The 22,296-nt window shown below is 41.8% G+C and overlaps 5 protein-coding genes across 10 annotated transcripts; 2 read left to right on the top strand and 3 right to left on the bottom strand.

The window, feature by feature from the left end:
* Positions 1–5,340: 5,340 nt before the first annotated feature.
* Positions 5,341–8,120, top strand: LOC146253257 (5-hydroxytryptamine receptor 3A). The gene is made up of 9 exons (XM_084677099.1): positions 5,341–5,377; positions 5,597–5,745; positions 5,857–5,901; positions 6,002–6,108; positions 6,211–6,380; positions 6,620–6,741; positions 6,845–7,052; positions 7,593–7,757; positions 7,854–8,120. The coding sequence occupies exons 1-9, from the start codon at positions 5,341–5,343 to the stop codon at positions 8,117–8,119; spliced, it is 1,269 nt and encodes a 422-aa protein (XP_084533225.1). The 3' UTR covers position 8,120.
* A 118-nt stretch (positions 8,121–8,238) lies between these two features.
* Positions 8,239–14,581, bottom strand: LOC146253256 (exocyst complex component 7-like). 4 transcript variants are annotated; one of them, XM_084677088.1, is made up of 19 exons: positions 14,441–14,581; positions 14,025–14,090; positions 13,725–13,909; positions 13,534–13,636; positions 13,196–13,388; positions 12,460–12,927; positions 12,205–12,372; positions 11,956–12,098; positions 11,665–11,814; positions 11,429–11,527; positions 11,232–11,291; positions 10,741–10,867; positions 10,524–10,598; positions 10,299–10,419; positions 9,962–10,057; positions 9,642–9,699; positions 9,386–9,427; positions 9,078–9,211; positions 8,239–8,642 (listed from the first exon to the last, which is right to left on the bottom strand). In XM_084677088.1, exons 1-19 carry the CDS (start codon positions 14,483–14,485, stop codon positions 8,537–8,539), a joined length of 2,439 nt encoding a protein of 812 aa, XP_084533214.1. In that variant the 5' UTR covers positions 14,486–14,581; the 3' UTR covers positions 8,239–8,536. The 4 variants fall into 4 exon arrangements, with proteins under 4 accessions (XP_084533214.1, XP_084533215.1, XP_084533216.1 ...); XM_084677089.1 differs by having other exon boundaries at positions 14,020–14,090; positions 14,441–14,508; XM_084677090.1 differs by lacking the exon at positions 14,441–14,581 and having other exon boundaries at positions 14,011–14,090.
* A 79-nt stretch (positions 14,582–14,660) lies between these two features.
* Positions 14,661–16,545, bottom strand: LOC146253255 (Golgi apparatus membrane protein TVP23 homolog B). 2 transcript variants are annotated; one of them, XM_084677101.1, is made up of 7 exons: positions 16,477–16,545; positions 16,088–16,164; positions 15,854–15,998; positions 15,612–15,701; positions 15,347–15,472; positions 15,088–15,216; positions 14,661–15,002 (listed from the first exon to the last, which is right to left on the bottom strand). In XM_084677101.1, the coding sequence occupies exons 1-7, from the start codon at positions 16,486–16,488 to the stop codon at positions 14,976–14,978; spliced, it is 606 nt and encodes a 201-aa protein (XP_084533227.1). In that variant the 5' UTR covers positions 16,489–16,545; the 3' UTR covers positions 14,661–14,975. The 2 variants fall into 2 exon arrangements, with proteins under 2 accessions (XP_084533227.1, XP_084533226.1); XM_084677100.1 differs by lacking the exon at positions 16,477–16,545 and having other exon boundaries at positions 16,088–16,182.
* A 20-nt stretch (positions 16,546–16,565) lies between these two features.
* amn (amnion associated transmembrane protein) lies at positions 16,566–18,617 on the top strand. The gene has a single exon (XM_084677097.1). The coding sequence runs from the start codon at positions 17,036–17,038 to the stop codon at positions 18,467–18,469; it is 1,434 nt and encodes a 477-aa protein (XP_084533223.1). The 5' UTR covers positions 16,566–17,035; the 3' UTR covers positions 18,470–18,617.
* On the bottom strand, positions 18,555–22,246 carry LOC146253253 (tripartite motif-containing protein 16-like protein). 2 transcript variants are annotated; one of them, XM_084677095.1, is made up of 7 exons: positions 22,112–22,246; positions 21,219–21,710; positions 20,813–20,908; positions 20,421–20,654; positions 19,868–20,039; positions 19,698–19,778; positions 18,555–19,540 (listed from the first exon to the last, which is right to left on the bottom strand). In XM_084677095.1, the coding sequence occupies exons 1-7, from the start codon at positions 22,160–22,162 to the stop codon at positions 18,984–18,986; spliced, it is 1,683 nt and encodes a 560-aa protein (XP_084533221.1). In that variant the 5' UTR covers positions 22,163–22,246; the 3' UTR covers positions 18,555–18,983. The 2 variants fall into 2 exon arrangements, with proteins under 2 accessions (XP_084533221.1, XP_084533222.1); XM_084677096.1 differs by having other exon boundaries at positions 21,219–22,216.
* Between the last annotated feature and the right edge of the window lie 50 nt (positions 22,247–22,296).

The following is a 22,296-nucleotide window of genomic DNA, read 5'->3' as shown; positions in this document are numbered from 1 at the left end:
GTTTTCTGGATTTTTCTCTGCAAAACACACAGGATACACAGCATGAGTAAAGAACCCCAAACTTTTTTTTCCAACCAGCGTGTCCAAAGACCGTGCGCACGTCATTGTCAATCAAACTGTTTGACTGTTTCCAAATCACCCTTGGCCTGATTGTTTCGTTTTGCTAATCTTTTTCAAGTGGGCCAATAATTCTTAAGGTGACAGTAAGTAGAGCCCTGGAACACTATGGAACTTCCATTACCCGCAAGTAGAATGTAAATAGGTCTCTCAGTGCTTGTTGAAGTGAGACCTTCATGTTTCAGTTAACAGCGGAGGTCTCACCTTGCCTGAGGCTATAGGCAGCGGGGTTACTGAGCCAACGCTAACCCTTGGCTGTGAACAGAGCACTTCAAGAGCATGACCGCCAGCATGACAGGCTGATTATTTACCATAGAAGCTATTGCTACATGGAACCTAGCCTAGAGATACAGATGATGTGCATGGCTATGAAAGGTGATTGATCATCGCTATTTCATTGGGCTGCTAGAGCAGTTGTTGTTTGGTTTCTGTCCATTTTCTTCATTTTAGTTGTATGTTCATGTCATACATTGTTATTTAATTTTAGAGATAAATCCAAATCTAAATATGTCAGACGATAATGTCAAACAAAAACCGTTTTGGGAAAAGACCACGATGATGATGTGTAATTATTATCCCAGTTGATTACCAGAAATGCTTTGATTTATTCATTTGATCTCATAATGAAAGTTTAAAAAGGCTATTTTTCTGATATTGACTTAGCATTCAAGTTAGCAGCCTCTTCTACATGATTATGACATTCTGAGAAGGAGTTGATGGATTTGGAAAACTATAATTTCATTAAGTGTTTCTCGAAATCATCCATGACTAATTTGGTTTAATAAATAACCCCACCACAAGCATGAATAATGTCCAACAGTATTTCCAACTTATGAGTTTTAGATGGAAATGTTAGATGGAAAAGTTGTAACTGCTTCTCATTTTGCAATGAATGCTCACTGAATCACCTGTGTCACGCATGCAGTTTATTTACTTCTTAGCCCTGCAGTGCGTACTAGCGCCCAACTAAGTACTGAGCTAGCTGCACTTCCTACATTAACAAGAGGTGTGCTGTGACATGGATGCAGATCATAATATTTTATCGTGAATATGTGATGTGTGAGTTATAAAGCTGGCTGTGTGTGTTCCCACGGTAATAACCGATTTTTCCATGGTGACCCGTATTTTTCCATGGGGACCCGGGTTTTTCCATGGCTGTGGGCAAATTTAGTTGAATTTCTACTTTAGTAGCAGTAGTAAGAAAAAACAATATTACATTTTCTCCTAAGTAGTAATGCGTAAATACATGTGCTAAATGATGCCTTAATCAAGGTTACCTTTTAAAGTGTAGTGTATCCTCATTTAACAGTAACCCAAAAATACATCCTGTGTAAAGAAGTATTAGATAATATTAAACTCTGTCATATACAGTCCTATGACTGATTACTGTTTATGAAACTCCCTTTTCTATAAGACTGAATTATTACTCTGCAATCACTTCTTAGCTTTTTCCACAAAACCTTTTCTACAGTGAATCTGTTACATTTTAACTGCACAGTGAATATTCATCTTCTTATGGAGCTTTTATATACCCTCCATGTGCCCATGCACCTTGGCACTATCTAAGGTATTTTGACTTTATTGAGTAACTAGAGACTACACAGTCCATGCTTATCTCTGGTTTATAATGATTAAATACGTCCCAGGCACTATTTTAAACCTCCTGTTTGTAACTGTGTATTTGTTTACAGCTTGTACTGTCACACATGGAACAATTTGTATAATTGTGCAATGCTAGGGTTGAAACACAGCTTGGATTCCACTTTAACACTATTGAACACAATAACCTAAATAAAAGAATGTGAATTCAAACGTGGTAAAGACTAGATTTGGTATTTTATGTTTTCCATGCATTAGATTAGCTTCTGAGATGTGGAAAACTTCAAACAACACTTATTTAAGAGTAATCTGATGTGCCTGTAAAAGCTAAGACAAAGTGAGAAATCAATCCCTTACTGCCCACATCGAAAATGTGGACACAAATACAAAAAAACTGACCAGCACGTTTTTGTTAGCTAAGAACTGATCACCTCCAAAATGGCCAAATTCCTTTAGATAAATTCACTTACTTGAGGAGAAGATTGTATGTCTGGTTGCACACTGAGAATCAGATGTAAAGATATAGACCAAACTGCCAGGTGAAAGTGTTCTGACTCTGACTTATAACTCAATGACAGGTGAGTCTCACCCTATTGGGGGCAGGCCTGACCAAGCCTGAGGCAAAGTCCCAGCTCGTTCTTATGTAGCACCAATCCTGTTTCCCCAGGAAACATTTTGGTCAATCTGGGAGAATTTATTGCCTGTTTAATATTTGAAAGGTCCCATAGACTAAACAAAAATTCAGTGGATTGTTTTTAACAAGACTCTAAATCTATAATGGTTTCCAATGTTTCCAGAGTTTCCAACTCCATTGTTATGGGTCATTGAGATGATGTCTCAATTTTCTTAACTTATTAGTCTGAAAGTTAACCTTTGTCCCATCAAATCGAGAGACTAAATGTCTTCCATATTCCCGTCAAGGAATTTGAGGTCAGATGTTTCCTGAATATGGACCAGAACAATCATTTAGATAAGGGGAAACACAACACACACCATAGCAGTATACATTTATAACAGACAATAAAACCAGAAAAACGTCTACTGATGTGCTACAAATAGCACATCAGTTCCAATCCTTGTTCAGATAGACACCTTGTGAAAGGTATGGCTTTTTCCCTTCATATAGTCCTGGGAGATAAGAGGGAGTAGCTAAGCATTTTATGACTGTGTTAGTAGTGTGGCAAAGCAAAAACAAGTGTCATGAAGTGTGACAGACAAAACTAGATTTACTGCAGGTGATGAACCTGTAAACTAACGGAAAGATACAACTTTGGACACTTTGGAACTGTTTACTGGTATGTGCTCTTTCAGGTGATGAGAGTGTGTTTGATGATATTAAATCACCTAAATGTCAGGGCAAAACACCTCTGGGTGTTTCATCTGTACTGTATGTTCAGTATACTGTTTCCTAGACGGGCCTTCCAGTTGTCATGCTATGCATGAAATAGGGATTGAACCCTTTTAGTCTGTAGCCTTTATAAGGTTGAGAAAGCAGACAGACTAAATAATGGTTGACTAACCAATGACAATGCAATCCTGACAGCAGGCTCTCTATGAGTTCTTTCTTTTTGTATAAGAGTGTTACTCGTAATCGACATAAAAGTTTAGTTGTAGCATAATACTGCATGCATCCATTTTCTTCTTATAACCATTCAGTCAAAGGGCTGTCTCTGTCTCAGATGAAAGTGAAAATACTCCCACATAAGCTACATAAATTATGAATGAAAACAAAACATGAAAGAAACGAGTGTTTCTCCATGCAAGGAAGTAAACTGTGAGAAGTCCCTTTGGTGACTTTTAAACCCACGGGAGCCTCTAATCAATAATGAAGAACTGGATGTGACACGTGGCAATGGGTGAGGTCTGGTAGGAGGTGGGATTACTGCTCAGTGCTCTGGCGATCGATGAAGAACAGATAACTAGGTCAGAGTAGAGGTCACTAATACTCAAACAAGCCCATCCCAGCACTCTTTGCACCTGTTCTACCCTCCATTTCAGTAGAAATACAATAAACGCTAACCAAGATATAGTACTGGCACTGAGAATTCAGATCATGTTTGTGTTTGATCATCACTCCCCATCTGGATTTGTTGAGATGTTGTTTGCAATCATAATCCAAGGCTATTGGCTTCATCACACTTAACCTGTGGGTCACTTCAAAAAGTAATCTGAACATTTGTTTGTTAAATCGTGAAGATTTGTATCTATTTTATGTAGTGCATAACTGTACTTTGCGTTAGTTGTCATAAGTCCTATGATAAAGCAGAAACAAATGCCATATCCAGTCTAATAACAAATGATTCTCTAAAACGAGGCACATAGAACTACACATATTAGATTGTGTTTTCTGTGAGATGCTGAACACTGTTGTGACTGATTCGGTCGATTATGATCAGGTCATATGCTAATCAGACTAATAGCATATGTGGAATGTGGCTCATGGTCAGAAAGTGCACACATTCAAGGTCAACATGTTCAGCCACTGCCCAGGCTGTTTTTTTGCAGATGAAAGAGGAAAAAAGTACAAATTGCTTCACCAAATATTTTTTTTTAAAGTTACAATTTTGTAGCACAGCATTCCTGCACAGTGTCATGTTTTCAAACATTAGCTACAACATAAGCTACTTCTGAAAAACAGATTTTTTTCTTCTTTCTGAACTCAAACTTAAACATGACAGAACAGACACAATGCTGCTGGTAAAAATGTCAGAGACAAATCTCATGCAACACTCCCCCTTGCTGGAGAGGAAGGGAAACTCGGTTTGAAACCAGAATGTCTCAATGTTCAAATTTCAGTATTGAGGTGATAAGAGAGTTCCCAAGGATACTGCCTACATGCAGCCTACTGACTATAAAAAGATGAGCAGCTTAATACTGTCTTCCAAAATTGAGGCAGCTACTTGTCAGGATGACTTGACATATTAAGACACATAATACAAAAGGGATTTTGATCATTTAATAAAGATGTTAGTGGATGATCAAATAACGTGAGAAAAACAATGGCATTAATATGTTCAAGCACCATTCCATAACCAGCTGTTAATACAAGACCTTTTATATAAGTAATTAGTGGAGATTTATTTGTTATTTGTCAGCCTCTGAATGTTAACCACCAGCTCAAATAATCCATTGTGATCATAAGTCCTGGCGTTTTTGCCTATGGTCTTATTGTGGACAGAAGAGAGGTGGACCGATGTTCACACGCCTGTCACCTGACACCAGGAGTATTTGCATTCACAGAATGCTATGGGTGTTTATACTAGAATATTGAATGAATACTTGAAAATCTATAGAAACGTATATCGGGGACTACAGTAAAGTCAACCACACAAGCACGTCATTGAGGATCATATTCATCTGTGGGTAGTGTTACTGTCTGTGGGTGGTGACTATCTGTATTGTGTGGCGTAAACTTCCAAGTCTGAGGCAGCCTTTATAAAGGTAATCTCAGCTGTGCCTCTGACTTTGCAGAAAATAAACTACTATCACTCTTCAGGTTGGTTTACTGATTCTTAATTGACAGATCTTAAAATAGTTTGACTGTAAATTGTTCAAAGTCTTGCTGTCATCTCCAAGGTTTCTCTACTAGAAGGTTCCAGGGCAGAATTAACCCCTACCAGCAGAATGCTGAGTTGTCTGTTCTCTCTGATTCTACTAACATGTAAGTACAGAAGGTTCTCACAAGTTTTGCACTGCATTGCTCTCAACAATACAGTGATGTTTCGTAACAACAAAAACGTGTTTTAAACAATAAATAAAAATGTGTTACGTGCTAATGTATATATTCTAGACTTAACCATCTTATACCGTTGTTCATGGTCTACTACAAGTGTATTGGATGCATGTACAGTAAATCAAAATGTATTAACTTTTTGGTTAGTGCTTGGTTTTGGATCCACTGAGTCCTGTACCAGTCGCCGCTGTCTGGCTAACATGTTGATTTCCAAGGATGTCCTGACTCAGCCTCAATCTACTAATTGCACACAAGTCCTTAAACTGCCAAATATTCTCTATACGACACAGTTTATTGTAAGTATACTTCTGAATGTACCTGGTTATTCTACTCTACGCAAACATGTTTTACATGCATAAAATCGGATTCATGTTAATGAATCTGACTGATGGTTATTTCCTCAACAGAACACCAAAGAACTTCGTTTCACAAGTCAAATGATAGTAAAATTGGTAAGTTACCTACATCTGTGGAGGCTCTGCGATTCACAGATTGACTTTTGTTGAGTATGTTTTGTCTTGTTTAATCAAATACCTGTGATTCTGACCACAGCAATGGACGGACCCCGACTTGGCATGGAACACATCAGTCTATAGATTTAACAACGTGATCCTGCCAGCAGATAAAATCTGGGTTCCCTCACTCCTTGTGTTGAACGCGTAAGCTCCCCTCACTTGACCGTGTACGTTTATAACGGTTGAACTGGTAAATCGTTATAAACATGTAGGTGTTAACTGCCTGTCATTATTGTGTGTCTGTAGAGTGAGTAGAATCCAGAGGCATTATTCTAAGGATCTCCTGGTGAACAGTAACGGTACCGTGACACATGATGTCCTCTTAAAGACAGTGGTGGGCTGTGACGTGGACATGTTCAAATACCCTTTTGTTGAGGACACCTGTCCTATCAGCCTCAATGCCTGGAAGGCAGACGGTAAGCTCCTTAAGATGGACAGGTAGAGTATGACAGTATATGTGAGATCAATTGGACAGTGTAAAGTACAAAAGCTTCTTAATCACCGACTGCATCACTGGCACTGTGCACCAGTATTAGGCTATACATCAAACCAACTAAAGGTATTTTGACTGGCCAGTTGAATGCAGAAGTACAGCAATTCACTTTAGTAAACCACCCCAAATTGTATTTATAAATATATCTGTACTGTTTTACAGAATGTGGGTTACTAATGCAATTTGGAAGGGTTGTCAATGGTGACAGCGACACTGGAGAATGGCTTACTCAGTCAGTGAAGCTTGCTTACCACAATGGCAGAAATGACCGCAACACCCTCAACGTAACTGAGTTCAATAAAATCATTTGAACTTGTCACCGTACCTCAACACAAGCATTTGTGAAGCTCATTCTCGTCCTTTCATCTGGACTATCTGACTCCACAGGTGCATTTCAAAATTCGCAGCACCGGCCCGGTTGTGACCCTGATCCTACCCAGTGTGTTAATCATCATCGCCGATGTGGTGAGCTTTGCGTTGCCAATAGGAGGAGAGCGTGTCTGTTTCAAGGTGACCCTGGTGCTCAGCTTCATCATGTTCCTCCTCATTCTCAATGACTTGCTTCCTGCAGACAACAATTGTAGCCCTTTGATCCGTAAGTCACCTGCATATGATGTGAAGCTGAATGAAATAGAATCACAGTAGATATGTAGACAGAGTACACTTGAACATACATACATTCGTGTCCACACTCAAAGATACAAAGACTTTATGTATGTAAGCAGACGGGCAAACACACACACAGATTATGCTAAAAGGAAAATATGTGGTAAATTAAGAGTTTGTGAAAAGCCTTAAAAGGAAGGCCATTCACATAACCACATATTTTCCAAGCACTAAGCTTTGACATAGCTATTTTGGTATACTGTACTGCACGAACAATACTGTATATGTTCACTTCTGGGACAGTTCATTTGGTTAGATTAAATTATCTTTAAAAAATTGCATTCTTTCTTTTAAGGGATAGTAATCTTGGACTGCTCTAATTCAGACCAGACTTTAGAATTGGAATATTTAATAATAAATAACTTTATCATCACAGGTTGTGACACACTACAGCTTGAAGCAATTTTATGAGCACAACACACTACACCAATCCCTGCAACACTAACATTTTCATGGTTGTACTTTGTAGGGATCCATTTCTGCTTCAGTCTCTTCATTTTGGTTGCGAGTATGTTGGTGTCAATGGTGCTCACACGACTGACTGAAGATGGCACGATCCTGACCAGCTGCATCTTCAAGTGTACCAAATCAAAAGATTCAAAGTCTAACGACAAAGAGATACTTGGGGAAGATGGTAAGACTTTTGTCTTTTATTTGTTTACAAGTTATCGCATATTGAGATGCCTGTATGTCTTCTCTGACCTCTGATCTCTAATCACTCTTTGTCCAGAATCCGAATCTGATATCAGTGTCATTAGCCTGACAGATGTTGCAGAGGAGAAGAATCTTAACCTCCAGAAGGTGTTCAACTTCCTGGAAAGGATGGCTTCCAAGGAGCAGAGGACCAAGAAGCATTTTAAGTTTGTAAACAAGATAGACAAAGTCTATTTTTGGATCTACTTGATAGTATGCATGATCTATGCTACTTTAATCCTTTACCTCCTCATAGGTTTCAGTGGATGTCCAATTGACAAATTACCAGAATGGAACAATTAATTGCCTCCCTCCTTTTAAAAGTCATTTCTAAACATAAATTGCTGCAAAACTAATTAACTAACATTCTGAAGCTCTTTGTGCAAGGTACAAATGAGTAACACTTTTTGAGAACTATCTTAAAATTAGTTTATAAAGCATTTGTACTTAATCAACTGTCAATTAACAAATGGTTTGTAAATAGTTCTAAATTATTAGTCCATTTGTGTAATGTATGCATTATTGGGAAAGAAACCAATTACCAATTTTTTACCAATCAATGTTTTGTATATTATTGGATGACATCAAATATGTTTTTCAATTGAATTTCAAGTTTGTCGTAAAACTGGTACAAAACAACTTTAAACTAAATAGACAAAAAATAAAAGTACACAATTTCAAAGTTTAACAGTATGGGGAATATAATCTGTTCCAAGATCCTTAACAGGATGACATGTCAAACAGCGTCTGGATCATCTGCTCCACCTGCTGTGGGCTGTATTTGAGGCACCTTTCAGGCTGTTTGGTGAAATCTGCATCTTCATACCTGTGGTAAAAAAACATAAATAAGTGCAAAATACATTTTCATGTGGACTAATACTGTGTCGTTCTTGCATATGATCAGCATCAGGTAAACAAAGTCTTTAAATACTTTGAGTAACACTAGCATTAAGTTGTACGTCTATTTTTGATTATGCTTTTTTATGGATGGTCATGTTTTCTCCTGAATTGAGCTGTATTTGTCTACACCTGTGGTTACCGACAGTACCAAGTGTTTACATTTGGGGGTGCATGCGAGCAACAGTCGGACATCAATTCAACCGTCCATCATCATCATTCCATTCCAATACACTCATATAAACACTTACTGTATCTTTGGTCATAGGTAAAAATGGCAATTTGAATCTTTGTCTGGGGCTGTTGGTTTAAAAATGTAAAATAAATATGTTACCACCTGCTGGCTATGCTGTCAGTTTCTTACTTGTGCAGAAAGGACCTGTAGCTGGTGGATACCAGCTCTCCTTCCATCTGGCACAGTGCTGTCCGGAGCTCCTTATCTGGCACCGCCCAGCCCTTCTGGGCTTTGCACTGGTCCTCTAACTTCTCGTTGAAACTCTGAGGAAAACGAGCTTCTACATTAGGCTCCAAGGCGTCAAATGACATAACTTCATTAATTCCATTTGGGTTTAAATTATTGTGATTATTTAAATTATGTCAGGCGAGATGGTGATTAGACTGGAAAATTGCAATTTACCAAAAATATGACCAAAAATATCTGGCTTGTTTTACCTTTAACTGTTCCTTGACCACCCAAAAGTCCTTTTCACTCAACTTTATGAAATGAGAAATGGAAAAAAAGGGTCTATATTTGTTTTTCCACATTTATGTGAACCAACGTGGTCCAGGGCAGTAACTCAGTTATTGAAAACGAAACACGAGACGGAACCTTGAAAGAGCACCCATTAAATGCAGACCAATAAAGCACTTCCAATGAAAGTTAAAGTGAAGAACACTGTGGTATCGTAAGACATGAATCCACTTGTACCTTGCCTCCTTGCTTAAGCTGACTCGTGTCAGCCAGGCACTCTGTCACCTCCAGCCAACTACAAAAGGCAAACACACTTTCTGTATCCTAAACTTCACACAGTATTGTATCCATGGTGACACCTACAATACATAACATGTATTTCATTTTACTCATATAGCTGACCCTTTTATCCAAAGAGATGTACAAACAGCCATGCAACTAGTGCATTGAAACGACCACAATAAAATACCATGTCCCATAAGAGGGTCACATTTGGCAGTTTTAAAGTCGAGCACTTCTCCTCTCTCCCTTCTGCCTCTGCGTTTCCGCTTCCTTACCTGAGCTGGTACAGTAGTTTATGTTCATCAATCAATTCCCTGTACTCAGCCTCTGGATCACTGCCACAGGCCTTCATTACAACAATCAGCTTTGACCTGCGCACAAGGTTCCACAGTTAGCTAACTTGATACTTCTCAAGGATGCGTGAGACTGCACGCAGCAGCTTTCTCGCTCCAGTATTGTGCTACACTCTTTAAGGTCAGTACATCCAGAAAGTCCAAATAACAGCGAGTTCCAGAGATACGTATGAACTCTCTTGTTGCCGTTTCAAAAGTGATTCTCCAGCAGTGACCACCAGGAAGAAAGATGAATGACAAGGAGAAAGGAAAGGCCTACCTCTTCAGTGAGTTCAGGATGTAGTGGAAGTTGTTGAGGAGGAAGATGGCGCTCAGGGCAGGGTGGTCGTACGCCCTGGCCTTAATCCTCAGACTCAGTCGGAGGTTTTCAAGCACTCTACCTGTGGAAGAGATACAGTGCAGTGCCAAGTGACACAGGCGTTATCAGCAAAACATTTGTGATAATGAAGGATTCACGAATACAAAACCCGGATGGATTACTTACAGATGTATGATGAAAACCGACTCAAGTGCTCTTTTTCTTCGGCAGATATTTGTTCCAAACATGCCGATGACTTCTCTGAAAAAGACAATGTAGCCATATCGGGCATTGCTCCCTTCTCACTGCAATCTACTCTCTATCTCTCTCTCTCTACATATGGACCATCTGAGTCATTTTGGTTACATGAATGATTATAATAAACAATGCCAAATTTTCTTACCAAGCTTATGAGCATTACTGGTCATCTTCATGGCTGTGCCAAGACCTTTGTCATAGTTAGGCAGCACGAGAGCTGCATTTACTTTAATGCCTGCGTTTACGATCAGTTGTTGCAGGAACAAGATGGTCTGGAAGGGAAGGAAACCCACCAGCATATTTACAGAGGAGTTATTCATACAGCATAAAGAGCTGTGTTTCTCAAACATTTCAGTAAGGGAATATGGACAAAAAATGAATTCCTAAAATGATCAGATCCTGTATCTATAGCTACATATTTATCTTTGTATTTCCCACACCTCATCTGGGGGGTCACATGTCACAATTTGAAAGCCCTTATTCAGTATGACTCAAACATTATAATCTATTAAAAAACATCCAATGCCTCTGGTGAACCCCAGTAACAACACTGCTATTTTAAATGTCAATGACAGTGACTGAATGCTAAACTAGATGGTCAAAGGGCAGAGATAAGAGAACGTAGGGGGGTGTTACATTGTGATTGAGCTCGTGCACTGTTCCATCCATGGGTAGGTTCTTACAATCCAGGTCGCTCTGGGCAAGAGGACGACATGGCGGGATGTTTTAATTAAATTAGCTCTGACTTCAGTTAAATGAACATTCAGTTAAATGAACATGCATTTGTAAATTATCTCTATATTGAAACCCAATTTTACACAAGAGTAGAGCACCTTAACGCTGTCTGCGAATCCATCCAAACCTTTGGTAACCAGCTCCTTCATGGACGAGATGAAAGTGTTCACCTTGGCCGTTATTGAGTCTGATGCATCCTGGCAGTCGATAACAGCAACCAAAATACACGAACTTCAGTACACAGTAACCTTGGCTTAGCCCCGTTAACTCTCCTCACTCCAATTTGAGTCCTCTAGTTAACCTACATAATCACTAGCCTACACCTAAAACTCACCTCCAGTACACTGGGTCCACTCCTCTGCTGTATGAGATAGTCTACTGTACGTAAAATGGTGAGGATGACCGAGTATTCGCTACGAAAAAAGGCCCGTTTGGTTGCAAAGATGATGTTCTCTCCATCATGAAGCAGGTTGTCGAGAGCGTTCTGAAAAAGAGCTGATTCAGTCCAGGAGGACATGTGTCCTGTAACACCTAACTAGTCAGTAGTTCATTACACAGACCTTTGACACCCCACCCCACCCCCTCTCTCTCCATTCCCTTTCGCTTGGTTATATGTGTCACGGACCTGGATGAGGGCACTAAAGGTCCGGGGGCAGACTTCAGAAAAGACTTGCGTCAGCATGGTGTGTTCTCGTTTAACAAGAATCACGAAGACTCTGATACATTCCAGGTGGACATCAATCTCCATGTTAAGCACGCTTTCCCTGTCTGAAAACAAGATCTCACTCACGTTATGCTACTGATCATGCAAACCCCAAATTCCGGTAACCGATCACGTTACAACGTTATAGCATACTGTACGTGGTTTCCCAACCTGTTTTCTTTGTCTTCTTAAAGGGTGACTCTATAATGTGTTTGTTCTGCTTCCCTAGGGAGTGGTGGTTCAACGAGGACACGCTGCACTTGCGGTAGCGGTCTTTCCAAATGTTCAGCGAAGAGTCGAGACATATCGACCGCTTGGCAGCATAATAGCTCATAAGGTCTGTGAAGACATTAGAACATTATTCACGGTCAGAGAAAATACACTGAGAGATGGGTAAGCTCTCGGCTACAAAGACGTGTTACTCACTGAGGGGTTCTTGGGACCTTGTGGCTTTCATAAGTGGGTTTCTTCCCAGTGACATGGTCTTCAGCCTGTTCATGGGGCAGCTTGCCTCATCGTCTCTGGGGCCTGCTAGTGTTCCTCCTTTCATTTTGGATGGGCTCGTGTTTTTTGACAGTGTTTTAAAAGTGACATGAGACAGGGTAGAGGACGAGATGCTCAGTGGTGGGGGCACATCGGAGTCTGGGTTTGGAGGCTTGCTTTCCAATAGACCTCCGGAGGAGCTTCTGTATTTCAGTGCTCCAACCACGTCCATGGATGGAACACTGGGGAGTGTTGGGTGTTTAGCTCGGAAGAGACTTTTAAAAGTGCAGCAGGTATTCAGGGACATCTTAGAACGAGAGCTTGATGCCGCTGGTCCAATAAGTTCATGTTTTATGTTTCTGTCCAATGACAGTGTTTGGAGTTTAGTGGCAACATGCCGACTGTTCTGAGCTGTGGGGGGAAAAATCACCATGCTTCGGCTGAGTCATATTCTATTGTCCTCTTGTCTGTTGTCTTTGACCAAATTTTTTTAGTTACATCTACCCTGTTGTCTAATTTCTGGTCTCCATTATGTAACTGAGCATGCCAAATCATGTCTTTAAATGATATAACAGAAGACCACTGCTACTGAGAGAATGATTAGAGTTTTGCTGTGTCATTTACCCCTGGGTTCATTTGGAGTCTGAAGCTCCAGACTCAGCTTGCAGTTTTACTGTACCTGTGTATTCAGCCAACCATGTGTAGATGGACTTGAGGTTCTCCAGTCCAATCTTGGGTATGACATCCCCTGTTTCCCCTCCTGCACGCAGCAAATTCAGGAAATCAATGGTCTTCGCAGTCGTGCAGTGGCGATCGACCAGAACACAGAACTCTGACTCCATCAGTGGCCTAGCCTTTTCTAACCTTTCTTTCTGCAGAAAAAAAAATCAAATTCCCTCATCGAACTTCCACAATATCTTCATTACTGAGTGTACATTCATATATTTGTATACATTTACAGTTACATTCATTCATTTAAAGCCAGAGGGCAATGGGACACAGGAACAATCGAGTCACCAGTGTCGTAAGGTGCAGCTCTTCCGTGTGTCCTTCAAAGAATTCAATTGCTTCCTTGATCTGCTGAAGACAGTCCAGATAATCATGCACCCTACCTGCAGGTCTGCACAGAAACAACGGCACATTAAGTAGCGAGGCTACTGTTACCGTAAACTCATAAGCCCTTCTCTCAAGGTTCCCATTACTTTTACCCCATCAGGAGGATCTTGTCTGTTTTCCTGAGGACCTGGTGATGGCTGATGGCTTTGTCAATGTGAAACAAGGTCTGGTTCACTGTGTCTTTCAGTTGCATTTGGCACGTAGTGTAGTTATGCATTGGACTGACAACGTTCTCTAGGTGCTCGAAATGATTATCCAACGACGTTAGAGTGGACACCTACAGTACCACAAGAAACCTTTGTTTGAAGCACCAAGCTTAATGTTGTGGAAGCGTTTTGAACAAGTAGACAATATGCCAGATCATGTCCTTATAAATACTTTTCTTACTGTACCATGCTCCTCGTCAACCGATCACTTCTTTCCAAGTTGCTTGTGATAAATGACAACCGTTCTTCCATCTGTTAATCACAGGAACACTATCCAGTCACTGCTCAAACTAGTAATTTACAACTTAATTGACTAAATACTTATAAGTATTATATCATCTATTGTCGTCGCACAACTAGACGGGATATATCCTGCTAGACCAGGTACAGTACATTGTTGTTGCTTTAGCTAGCCCAGTTGGCTAGGGCCACTGTTGTAGAGTATGTAGCCTTATATAGCTTAGCAAGTACAGTATCCTACAACAATACAGAGCAAAAAATGTACAGTAGGTCTACAGTAGCTACATAGCATATTCGCTAGCTACAGTAGCTCATGGCAATCCTAAAATACGTTACTGTTGTTTAAAGCATAGCCTACTGACCTTTTCAATATTTTCATCAAGTGTCTCAATCCTGTATGATGTCATTTTCCATCACACATCAATATCTAGTAAATCTAAGTACAATTTGTCTAGCCGTATTTTCAGTTGCTTGAAACTTTTCTTTGGCTGTTTGAATGACGCGCGCCAATGTTCAATAACCTTATGAATCTAGCCTACTGATTGGATTCCTTGCGAATGGGTAGCAAGTGTTTTTTTATTCAAGTAGTCACTGGTTGAATTTATTAAACAAAAGCAGATGCATGTATTTCAGAGGAATGTATCAATCATTTAAGTGTAAATAGATTGTGGTGTGATCACATAGGGGAAAATAATTCTAAATACACCGAAAATAAATGTATCCTATTCAAAACTATTGCTAAATAACCCCTCATATAATAGAGAGATACCCTCCACCTGTTTAACAGGAATTAAGAAACAATAACTGTGTGCCTCATTTAGGCTTATCTGAATAACAACATTTGATGTAGGCTACATAGGCCATTGCGGCCAATCCAATGGCTTCGTCCAGGTAACTCTAGGGCCCCTCATGTTTTGCCATTGCCTGGGGGGAAAAGGAAAAATAATCAAGCTAATTACGGGTGGACATGCAGATACATTTTTTCATTGATTAAATCCATTATGTATACCTGTTTAAAGAACTGGGCACCAAGGTAGTTGGTTGCCATGCTTCTCAAGTTGGTCTTGCCCCCTACTTTGCATCGAACATACCCATACAAGTTGGCCCACTGTAAGGCCATACCCATGATTACCACTGCCTGGTGGGAGAAAAGACTAATGCTTTACTAATACTCATTTTTTCCTGGACTCACATGGGAGTCACTGTACTTGGCTTTATCAAAGATAAATACTCAAGTCCTAAAAACAGGGGAAGGACAGAGAACTCACCAGCCATTTGATTTTGAGGGAAAAGATGGTGCTGAACACAAAAATGACCCAGAAAAGAGGACACACAACCAATCCCAGCCAGAATATCCGGGACTCAGAGTTTGAGGCAACATTTCTGCTTCCTGCCTAAAGAGCAGTCAGAAATAAGAGCAGTTTATATTTCTAAAGATACTCTTATCTTTGGTGATTTTAGGCTTTACAATGGTTGTCAACAGGCTCAAGACAGGCAAGCCAAGGTCCAATGTCAGCTATATGCAGACTGTACCTTTCTGGACTCAAACACCCAATGACTCTGTCCATCATCATCCACCTGGTTCCACCATCTCAAGCCCACCAACAATCTTCCAGTTACATTCTGTAATACAACTGGATTAATCAGTGTTTGCAGAAAATGATTATATCCATATTATCACACAAATATTGTACTAATCTAAAGTAAAAAAAAAATAACATGGTTAATTTGTAATGAATAAGAGGTAGTTAGACCCCGGCCAATGTTCCACCCACCTTCACTGTCCAGAAGTCACATGAGAGGAGGAGAATGATAGTGACCATACAAACAATGAAGCTACTGCTCACTACTTCACACAGCAGGTAGACAAGGATGGCACATGTGCGGAAGAACAGATGGAAGAATGTGGCCACTGGGTACCTGCAACATATACCAGGTTTTGACCTCTGTACTTCTGACAGAAAACAAAAATATGTATATTTCAGAAGTCTTTCCTTCACTGAACTCACTTGATTTTGGACTTCCTCTGGCTCGCTGTATGTGTATCCTCATCGTCACCAAAGAGTGGAGCCTCTGCTTCTGAATCCTGTAACAAACGGAGCATGTTACAATCTAAGGGTCTTTAGTTGGCAACAAATGCTAATAATACATATCTGAAAGCAGCATCGAGCGGAAACAGATCCAGAAATCTACAAATGATGATAACGCAATTCCTAATTTAGCTAACAAGTATTAGCTAGCTAGCTAACAGTCACTAAACCCCATTTCTATTACGAAAGCAAGTTTAGGTTCAGTCAGTAACGTTCTTGCATAATCTAGTAGTAAAGGACCATTACATTGATTAGTTAATACATTGTTTAACGTAGTCTGACCATTCTAAAAGCACTGTTAATCTAACCTGTCTCAACATTTCGACACTGTCAATGCAGTCGGTTTTAACTTCCGTGTGATGACGTGGATGTAAACAAAAAGGCTTCACGTGCGAAGGACCCCATATTGGTATCTAGATTCGCTCCCTGATGCAAAAATTGTACAATTGTACTTACACAATGCTTTGTTTGAGTTGGTTCTGTCCATTGGCACTACGAGGATGATTCTTAAGGTTAATTGGTTTAATCTGTAATTTATAATTCAGAACAAATAACCTTTTCAAATGGGTTGTTGTGTTAATGACATTTCTTCAGTTATCTGTTAAAATCAAGATAATAATATCAACACTGCATTCATAATCCATGTTTAAAGCCATTGTCATGTTGTTGTTGATGGAGCTTATAAGGCAATGTTGGTTGACTTTATTGCTCTGAAAGTCAATATTTTACTGGTGATCTTACTGGTCAGCAGAATGTTAACTAGAGCTCATTGCTTTTATACACAGAGTATGTGGTTTCATGTGACAGTCACACTGTGGGAGATAAGGGTCAGACTGAAGTCCCTTGTAATTGTCACAAACCGTCAGAATGCTGAAAATACCAGACATACTTCTTCTTCTCTGTGCCCTCGGGGCAGCGGACGCCGTTTACAAACAATGGATCCCTGACACCAACTATGAGAACGCGACCAACTGGGACAAAGGCTCAGTGCCCAGTGGCAGTGACAGGGTGCAATTTTCAGCATCTAGCAAAGTGTCTGTGTACGTGGAGACTGTCCACTCTGTCCAGGAGATGAGACTGCCGGTGGATGGGGAGTTCATCCTGACCTCAGGAGCTGGCTTCTCAGTGGGAGCCGGTGGCTACAAACCTGGTGCTGTTATCAAATTCAAGGATGTCGAGTCTCTGCAGTGGTTTGATCCCGCTCTGTGGCAGGCGGCCTCCACAGCAGAGGATTTGAAGAAGGGCCGCTTCCTGTTCTCGGTGCATGAGGAGAGCGTTCCTTGCCGTCATGACGACGTGGTGTTCAAAGCCCACTCCTCTTTCCGCGTCGACCTCTCCTCCAACCAGCCGAGCGTCCCCGTGCAAAGTGTGTCGGTTCTGGGGAAGACGTTCAGCAGCAACTCCGAGTTCAGCCAGTACCTGGGTTCTCCCTCGGGCCGCTTGCAGTTCCACGGCTCCTCGTCCATCAGCTTGGGCTCTTCAGGCTGCAGCGACCTCTCCGGCTGTGAGTGTGGTAACGCAGCCAGTCTTGAGAAGATCTGTGGCCATGTGGAATGTTCTTCAGTGACCTGTAAGAAGCCATTACGCCCTGTGGGACACTGCTGTGATGTGTGCGGTGCCATAGTCACTCTGCAATACCTCCCTGGATTCAACCTGGAGACTTACCGCCAGAGACTGATGCACATTTTCCTTGGTTTAACGCAATACAAGTCCATCCAGCTTGGCATATCCAAAGTGGAGAAATCCCGGTGGTTCCTGGGGGTGTTTCCTCGCCAGGGGGCAGCAGAGATCCAGATTGTGTTGATGGATGGTGAAACGGGCCACCAGGCTGGTATGGTTGCTGAGGCTCTTGCCCGTGACATACTGAAGGATGCCCAATCTGCCGGCTCCAACCTGGGTATAGCTGAGGCTGAGTTCCAGGCATCCTCGGGGAGTAGCAGCAGTCACGGGTCTGGGCGAGAAACAGGGATGGTGTTGGGAACCATATTTGGGGTTCTGATAGTGGTGGGAGGTGTGTTCCTTCTGGTATTCCTATATTACAGGGGTACTATTAAAGTACCCTCATTGCCCACCATCACCATGCCCTCCCTGAGCAGCTTGAAAAGGAGTGGTGAGATTGGAGACCTCGGTGGGCCAATGGACCATGGTTTTGACAACCCCATGTTTGACAAGCCCACTGTGATGCCAGCTGTGCCTGGTCTGTATGGGGCTGAAACCACCAACTCTATCTCCCTCACACAGTCAGGTGTACATTTTGTAAACCCGGCCTATGATGACAGTGAGACTGATTTCAATGCTTAACTTCAATGTGTGCAGTACAAGTCTCAAAATTAGAGTGAGTCTGTTTAATGTATAATGAAGTTCCATGCTACAGCCTTCATAATAATGGAATCATTGTGATCATGCCGTGTCAAGCTATATCCCTTTATGAGTGATCCTTTGCTAATTGAATAAACATTTCTTTGCATCACATTGTTGTAATTTGTATTTCACACAATATGTATATGTTTATACATTTTTTATTCAATCACTCTCACTGCTTTTAGGAAGTCCTGTTCTAATACCAACACATAATATTTATTTAGTATATGTTAAAAAAATTACAGTGCACATATTGTACAGTCTTGTTCTTCAATCACCACTAGATGGTGTACTATAACCAGAACCAATCTTTTTCTTGTACCGTCCCTTATCTTTTACCATTTACTAAACAAACACACTTACCCACTGATCGTATTGCAGGAGGTTATTGCACACCCTGATATAACTCTAGGACATCAGTAGGTGGTTTTAGAGGAGCAGCAGTTATGACAATTTAGCTATTTTGTGGAAATGGATCCTCAGGACTGCCCAGAGAGACCACATTGTCTTTCTTAGAGAGCCAGACCGTAGCATACAAAGGCTCCATGAAGTCAGCATTGTACTGCTTAAGGAGTGTCATAGAATCAGTCACATGATAGAAGGAAAGCAAACCACTGGCAAAGTCAACATATATCCCTGCCCTTGTCACCAGACTGACATCTAGGGGTGTCTCCACATCTGCATGCCAGGTAGAGTAACCTCTACTCCCCTTCCCCAGGCACCAGGAGATGTCATTTCCTGTGATGCAGCAGTGGCTATCCGGGCCCTTTCTGTGGAGGCTTTTATAAGAAAGTCCCACATGAGTCCCTTCCCCACCCAGTTCCACCTCGAAATAGTGACGCCCCAGGTAAAGGCTCTCGGAGGTCATCACTTGGCGCCAGTGGTCAAATCGACCGGGCGTATCGGGGTAGCTGTGTTGCCAGGGCGTGGTGTTGGTCACCTTTCTCTTGTCCTCAGTCAACCTCAGGTACTGGTGGGTGGTGTCTGGGTCAAAGCTCAGACTGACGGCATCTGTGATATAAATATAACGTGTCCAAAGATTTAATAGATGAACTGATACAAGTCAGTCTTTGGTTGACATTTGTTGTGAAACATCAAATTAACTCATAAAAAAGTTCTAATGCATTTCATGCGGTAAATATTCCATGCAGTAAAACCTCAATCTTACATTTTAGGAAGTCCTCTCGAGTTTTTGGTTGAGGCAGAGACAAGGGTTGAGTTTCTGTAATCTTGGCATGGGCCAGTTTCTCTGTTGGAGAGCAGGTTGCAGAGCATTCCAGTGATAGTTACACCTCCAGCTCTTTAGAAGATTCAAAATATAGTTGTGTCCAAACTCACCACTCTTGCAGACTTCCTGTAACCTGAGTGTGTATGCGGAGAGTAGCTGGCCACACAGCTCCTGGGTGACCTCAGTTACCACAGTGCTGAAGGAGGACAAGTGGTCCATGAGGTTGACATGCACGTCAGGCAGACACACGTCCACTGCCCCCGTCTTCCACTCAGAGTATTGCTGGCATGACCACCAGGGGGAGATACTTAGTACTGATTCAAATATTTGACCATTTGTACAGGGCTGGCCATTGTGTGTGTATAGAAATAATATAGTAAACAAATATTATAGTGAAACAATTATATAGTCTTAAGTAAAGGCATTCATGTTACATGTAGTTTAGCCTTCTATTTGATTATAATTTCATAATTATTTTAGACACTTTCTATAAAAGCATGTTAAAGCAAAATCATTATCACACAAAAACCCTTGACCTTTGACATAATGATTCACTGTAACCACAAGTGGCATATCCTATAAAATATCAAGCTAGGCGACATTGACAATGAGCTCTTCCGAATCATTTACCATATGGAATGTGCGCTGTTATCTCTTCCTCACCTGCAGGAAGTCAACATCAATCTTGTTCCTGCAGAGTCTCTCCAGCCGGGCCGAAGTCTTTTTCAGCTCGGCGCTCTTCTGCTCCAGATGGGCCTGGATGCCCTCAGCCCGGCTGAGCGCCTGCCTCTGCTCGCCCTCCAGCAGCTCTGCCACTCCCCTCTCAGCCTCCTCCACTGCCCGCCGCAGGAGGCCAAACTCCTGCTCCATGACAGCACGGACCCCTGCCACAGAACCCTGGAGGGAGGGAGGCCCACAGTGGATTGGTAGGGGGAACCCACGGCATAAGATAAGGGGGTTGATTCACAGATGGTTTGGAAGAGATGTGGGAAAGTGAACTTGTACACAAGCCAAATGTGCCAAAGGCTCAGACAGGTTGGAGGAAAAGAAGGTACCTCTATGGATACATTGTTCCTCTGCAACTTGCTGATAGCATTCTCTGCCGTGGTGCTTGTCTTTACAATCTCCCCCTGCTTCTTCTGCAGCTCTGTCTGAAGTTACACACATGCAGTCAGACAATCACATGCAGGATCTCACTATTTCCTAAACAGAACCATGTGTACAAAAAAATATCATGTAAGGGAGGGGTGCGTTTTAGAACTGCCTGCACTACCACACAAGAACAAACTGTGCTGTCCAGAGCATTGTTACCACAGACCCATACCCTTTCAACTTAGGATACTTTTCTCACAAAATAAGTCCTTTGAAGCTATATTCTCTAGGATGGTAAACCTACTGCAGAACCTACTATTGTGTATGTGTGCGTGTATGCATGTGTGTGCACGTATTTGTGTACTTCACCTCGATCTGTCTGCGAGCCTCCCCTACGGGTGCAGAGCTGTGTCCCCGATGCTCAACTTCCTGACACTCCTGACACACACAGACTCCATCAGTCAGGCAGTAGAGCTCCAGAGGCATATTGTGAAGGTCACAATTCCGATCCTCAATGTCCTGTAAGGGCTCCACCAGACGGTGGTTGTGGAACTTGCTGTTCTCCAAGTGGGGCCTGAGGTGGGCCTCGCAGTAGGACACCAGGCAAGTGAGGCAGGACTTGAGGGCCCGGCAGGGCCTCTCAATGCAAGAGTCACACAGCACATCCTCTGAGCTCAGAGGGGTAGACTGGGGAGGGTCGTTCCCAGGTTGTCCCTGGTTGTCCCCAGCCTTAACAGGTCTGGTACAATCCCCTGGTTCCTCTTTAGTCTGGGGTAACTCCGGGCCTCCAGAGGATTTGTGATTCTCTTCTCCGTCCTTTTCTTTAATGACAAGGGTCTCCATGGCTGTTCGTCCTCTGCCCTGCCAGGCAGCGGAATATGAATTGGGATTCGACAAGCCCTCTCTCAGTAAAGACCAGAAGCTTATGGTGTTAGTCAGCCACACAACTGAAATTGCCTCTTTTCTTATAAAGCCCTTTGTCTAGCTTAAAACAAAACTTGAACCACACCACGCCTTACAGTTCACATGAGTCAGGTCACAGCAGCCTCCTCGTGTTACACCCCTCCCCTTTCTTTATCTCTCTCCCTTTCCGTATCTTCTGCCTCAACATTTCATACAGCACAGGATGCCAAACCAATGTGGTTTATATTTCAGGAATTTAGCAGCAAAATACCATGCAGTAACTCATACAGAAAATGAACTCTTTGACATTGACTGAATTTAATGCCACAGCAGTGATGGTTGTAATCATCCATACTCACTGTAGTGGTGCTTTCGAATAAACATCCTGGAATGTTCTGTGACAGCAACATTATCCACCCCACCCTTACTTCCTCTCTCTCTATCTGACCATGGACATGCTACTACAGTGCTATGCGTGGGACCAAGCAGACACTGAATTATTTGGACTGAGATCTCTAACAAGCTGACTTTTCATGCAAAGCAT

The sequence above is a fragment of the Hypomesus nipponensis genome, chromosome 17 (assembly GCF_054491055.1).
Source record: "Hypomesus nipponensis isolate SF chromosome 17, ASM5449105v1, whole genome shotgun sequence".
NCBI lineage: Eukaryota > Metazoa > Chordata > Actinopteri > Osmeriformes > Osmeridae > Hypomesus > Hypomesus nipponensis.
Note: the sequence above shows the minus strand (reverse complement) of the source record. Positions and strands in the feature narration are given on the sequence as shown.

What these genes read in the sequence shown, in the direction of transcription:
- LOC146253253 (XM_084677095.1), bottom strand. Translation starts at nt 22,162, where the DNA reads ATGTTGCTGTCACAGAACATTCCAGGATGTTTATTCGAAAGCACCACT. An exon ending in AGGCTCGCAGACAGATCGAG is followed by an intron (nt 20,909 to 21,218) that starts GTGAAGTACACA and finishes GTGTAACTTCAG; the next exon opens with ACAGAGCTGCAGAAGAAGCA. An exon ending in TCGAGAGGACTTCCTAAAAT is followed by an intron (nt 19,541 to 19,697) that starts GTAAGATTGAGG and finishes TTTATATCACAG; the next exon opens with ATGCCGTCAGTCTGAGCTTT.
- LOC146253255 (XM_084677100.1), bottom strand. Translation starts at nt 16,182, where the DNA reads ATGCTCCGTTTGTTACAGGATTCAGAAGCAGAGGCTCCACTCTTTGGT. An exon ending in CAGAGGAAGTCCAAAATCAA is followed by an intron (nt 15,999 to 16,087) that starts GTGAGTTCAGTG and finishes TATATGTTGCAG; the next exon opens with GTACCCAGTGGCCACATTCT. An exon ending in GTGCCCAGTTCTTTAAACAG is followed by an intron (nt 15,003 to 15,087) that starts GTATACATAATG and finishes TTTTCCCCCCAG; the next exon opens with GCAATGGCAAAACATGAGGG.
- LOC146253257 (XM_084677099.1), top strand. Translation starts at nt 5,341, where the DNA reads ATGCTGAGTTGTCTGTTCTCTCTGATTCTACTAACAT. An exon ending in GTCAAATGATAGTAAAATTG is followed by an intron (nt 5,902 to 6,001) that starts GTAAGTTACCTA and finishes TTCTGACCACAG; the next exon opens with CAATGGACGGACCCCGACTT. An exon ending in TCACTCCTTGTGTTGAACGC is followed by an intron (nt 6,109 to 6,210) that starts GTAAGCTCCCCT and finishes GTGTGTCTGTAG; the next exon opens with AGTGAGTAGAATCCAGAGGC.
- amn (XM_084677097.1), top strand. Translation starts at nt 17,036, where the DNA reads ATGCTGAAAATACCAGACATACTTCTTCTTCTCTGTGCCCTCGGGGCA.
- LOC146253256 (XM_084677088.1), bottom strand. Translation starts at nt 14,485, where the DNA reads ATGACATCATACAGGATTGAGACACTTGATGAAAATATTGAAAAG. An exon ending in TAAGAAGACAAAGAAAACAG is followed by an intron (nt 12,099 to 12,204) that starts GTTGGGAAACCA and finishes TCTTGTTTTCAG; the next exon opens with ACAGGGAAAGCGTGCTTAAC. An exon ending in ATCCTGAACTCACTGAAGAG is followed by an intron (nt 10,058 to 10,298) that starts GTAGGCCTTTCC and finishes CCTTGTGCGCAG; the next exon opens with GTCAAAGCTGATTGTTGTAA.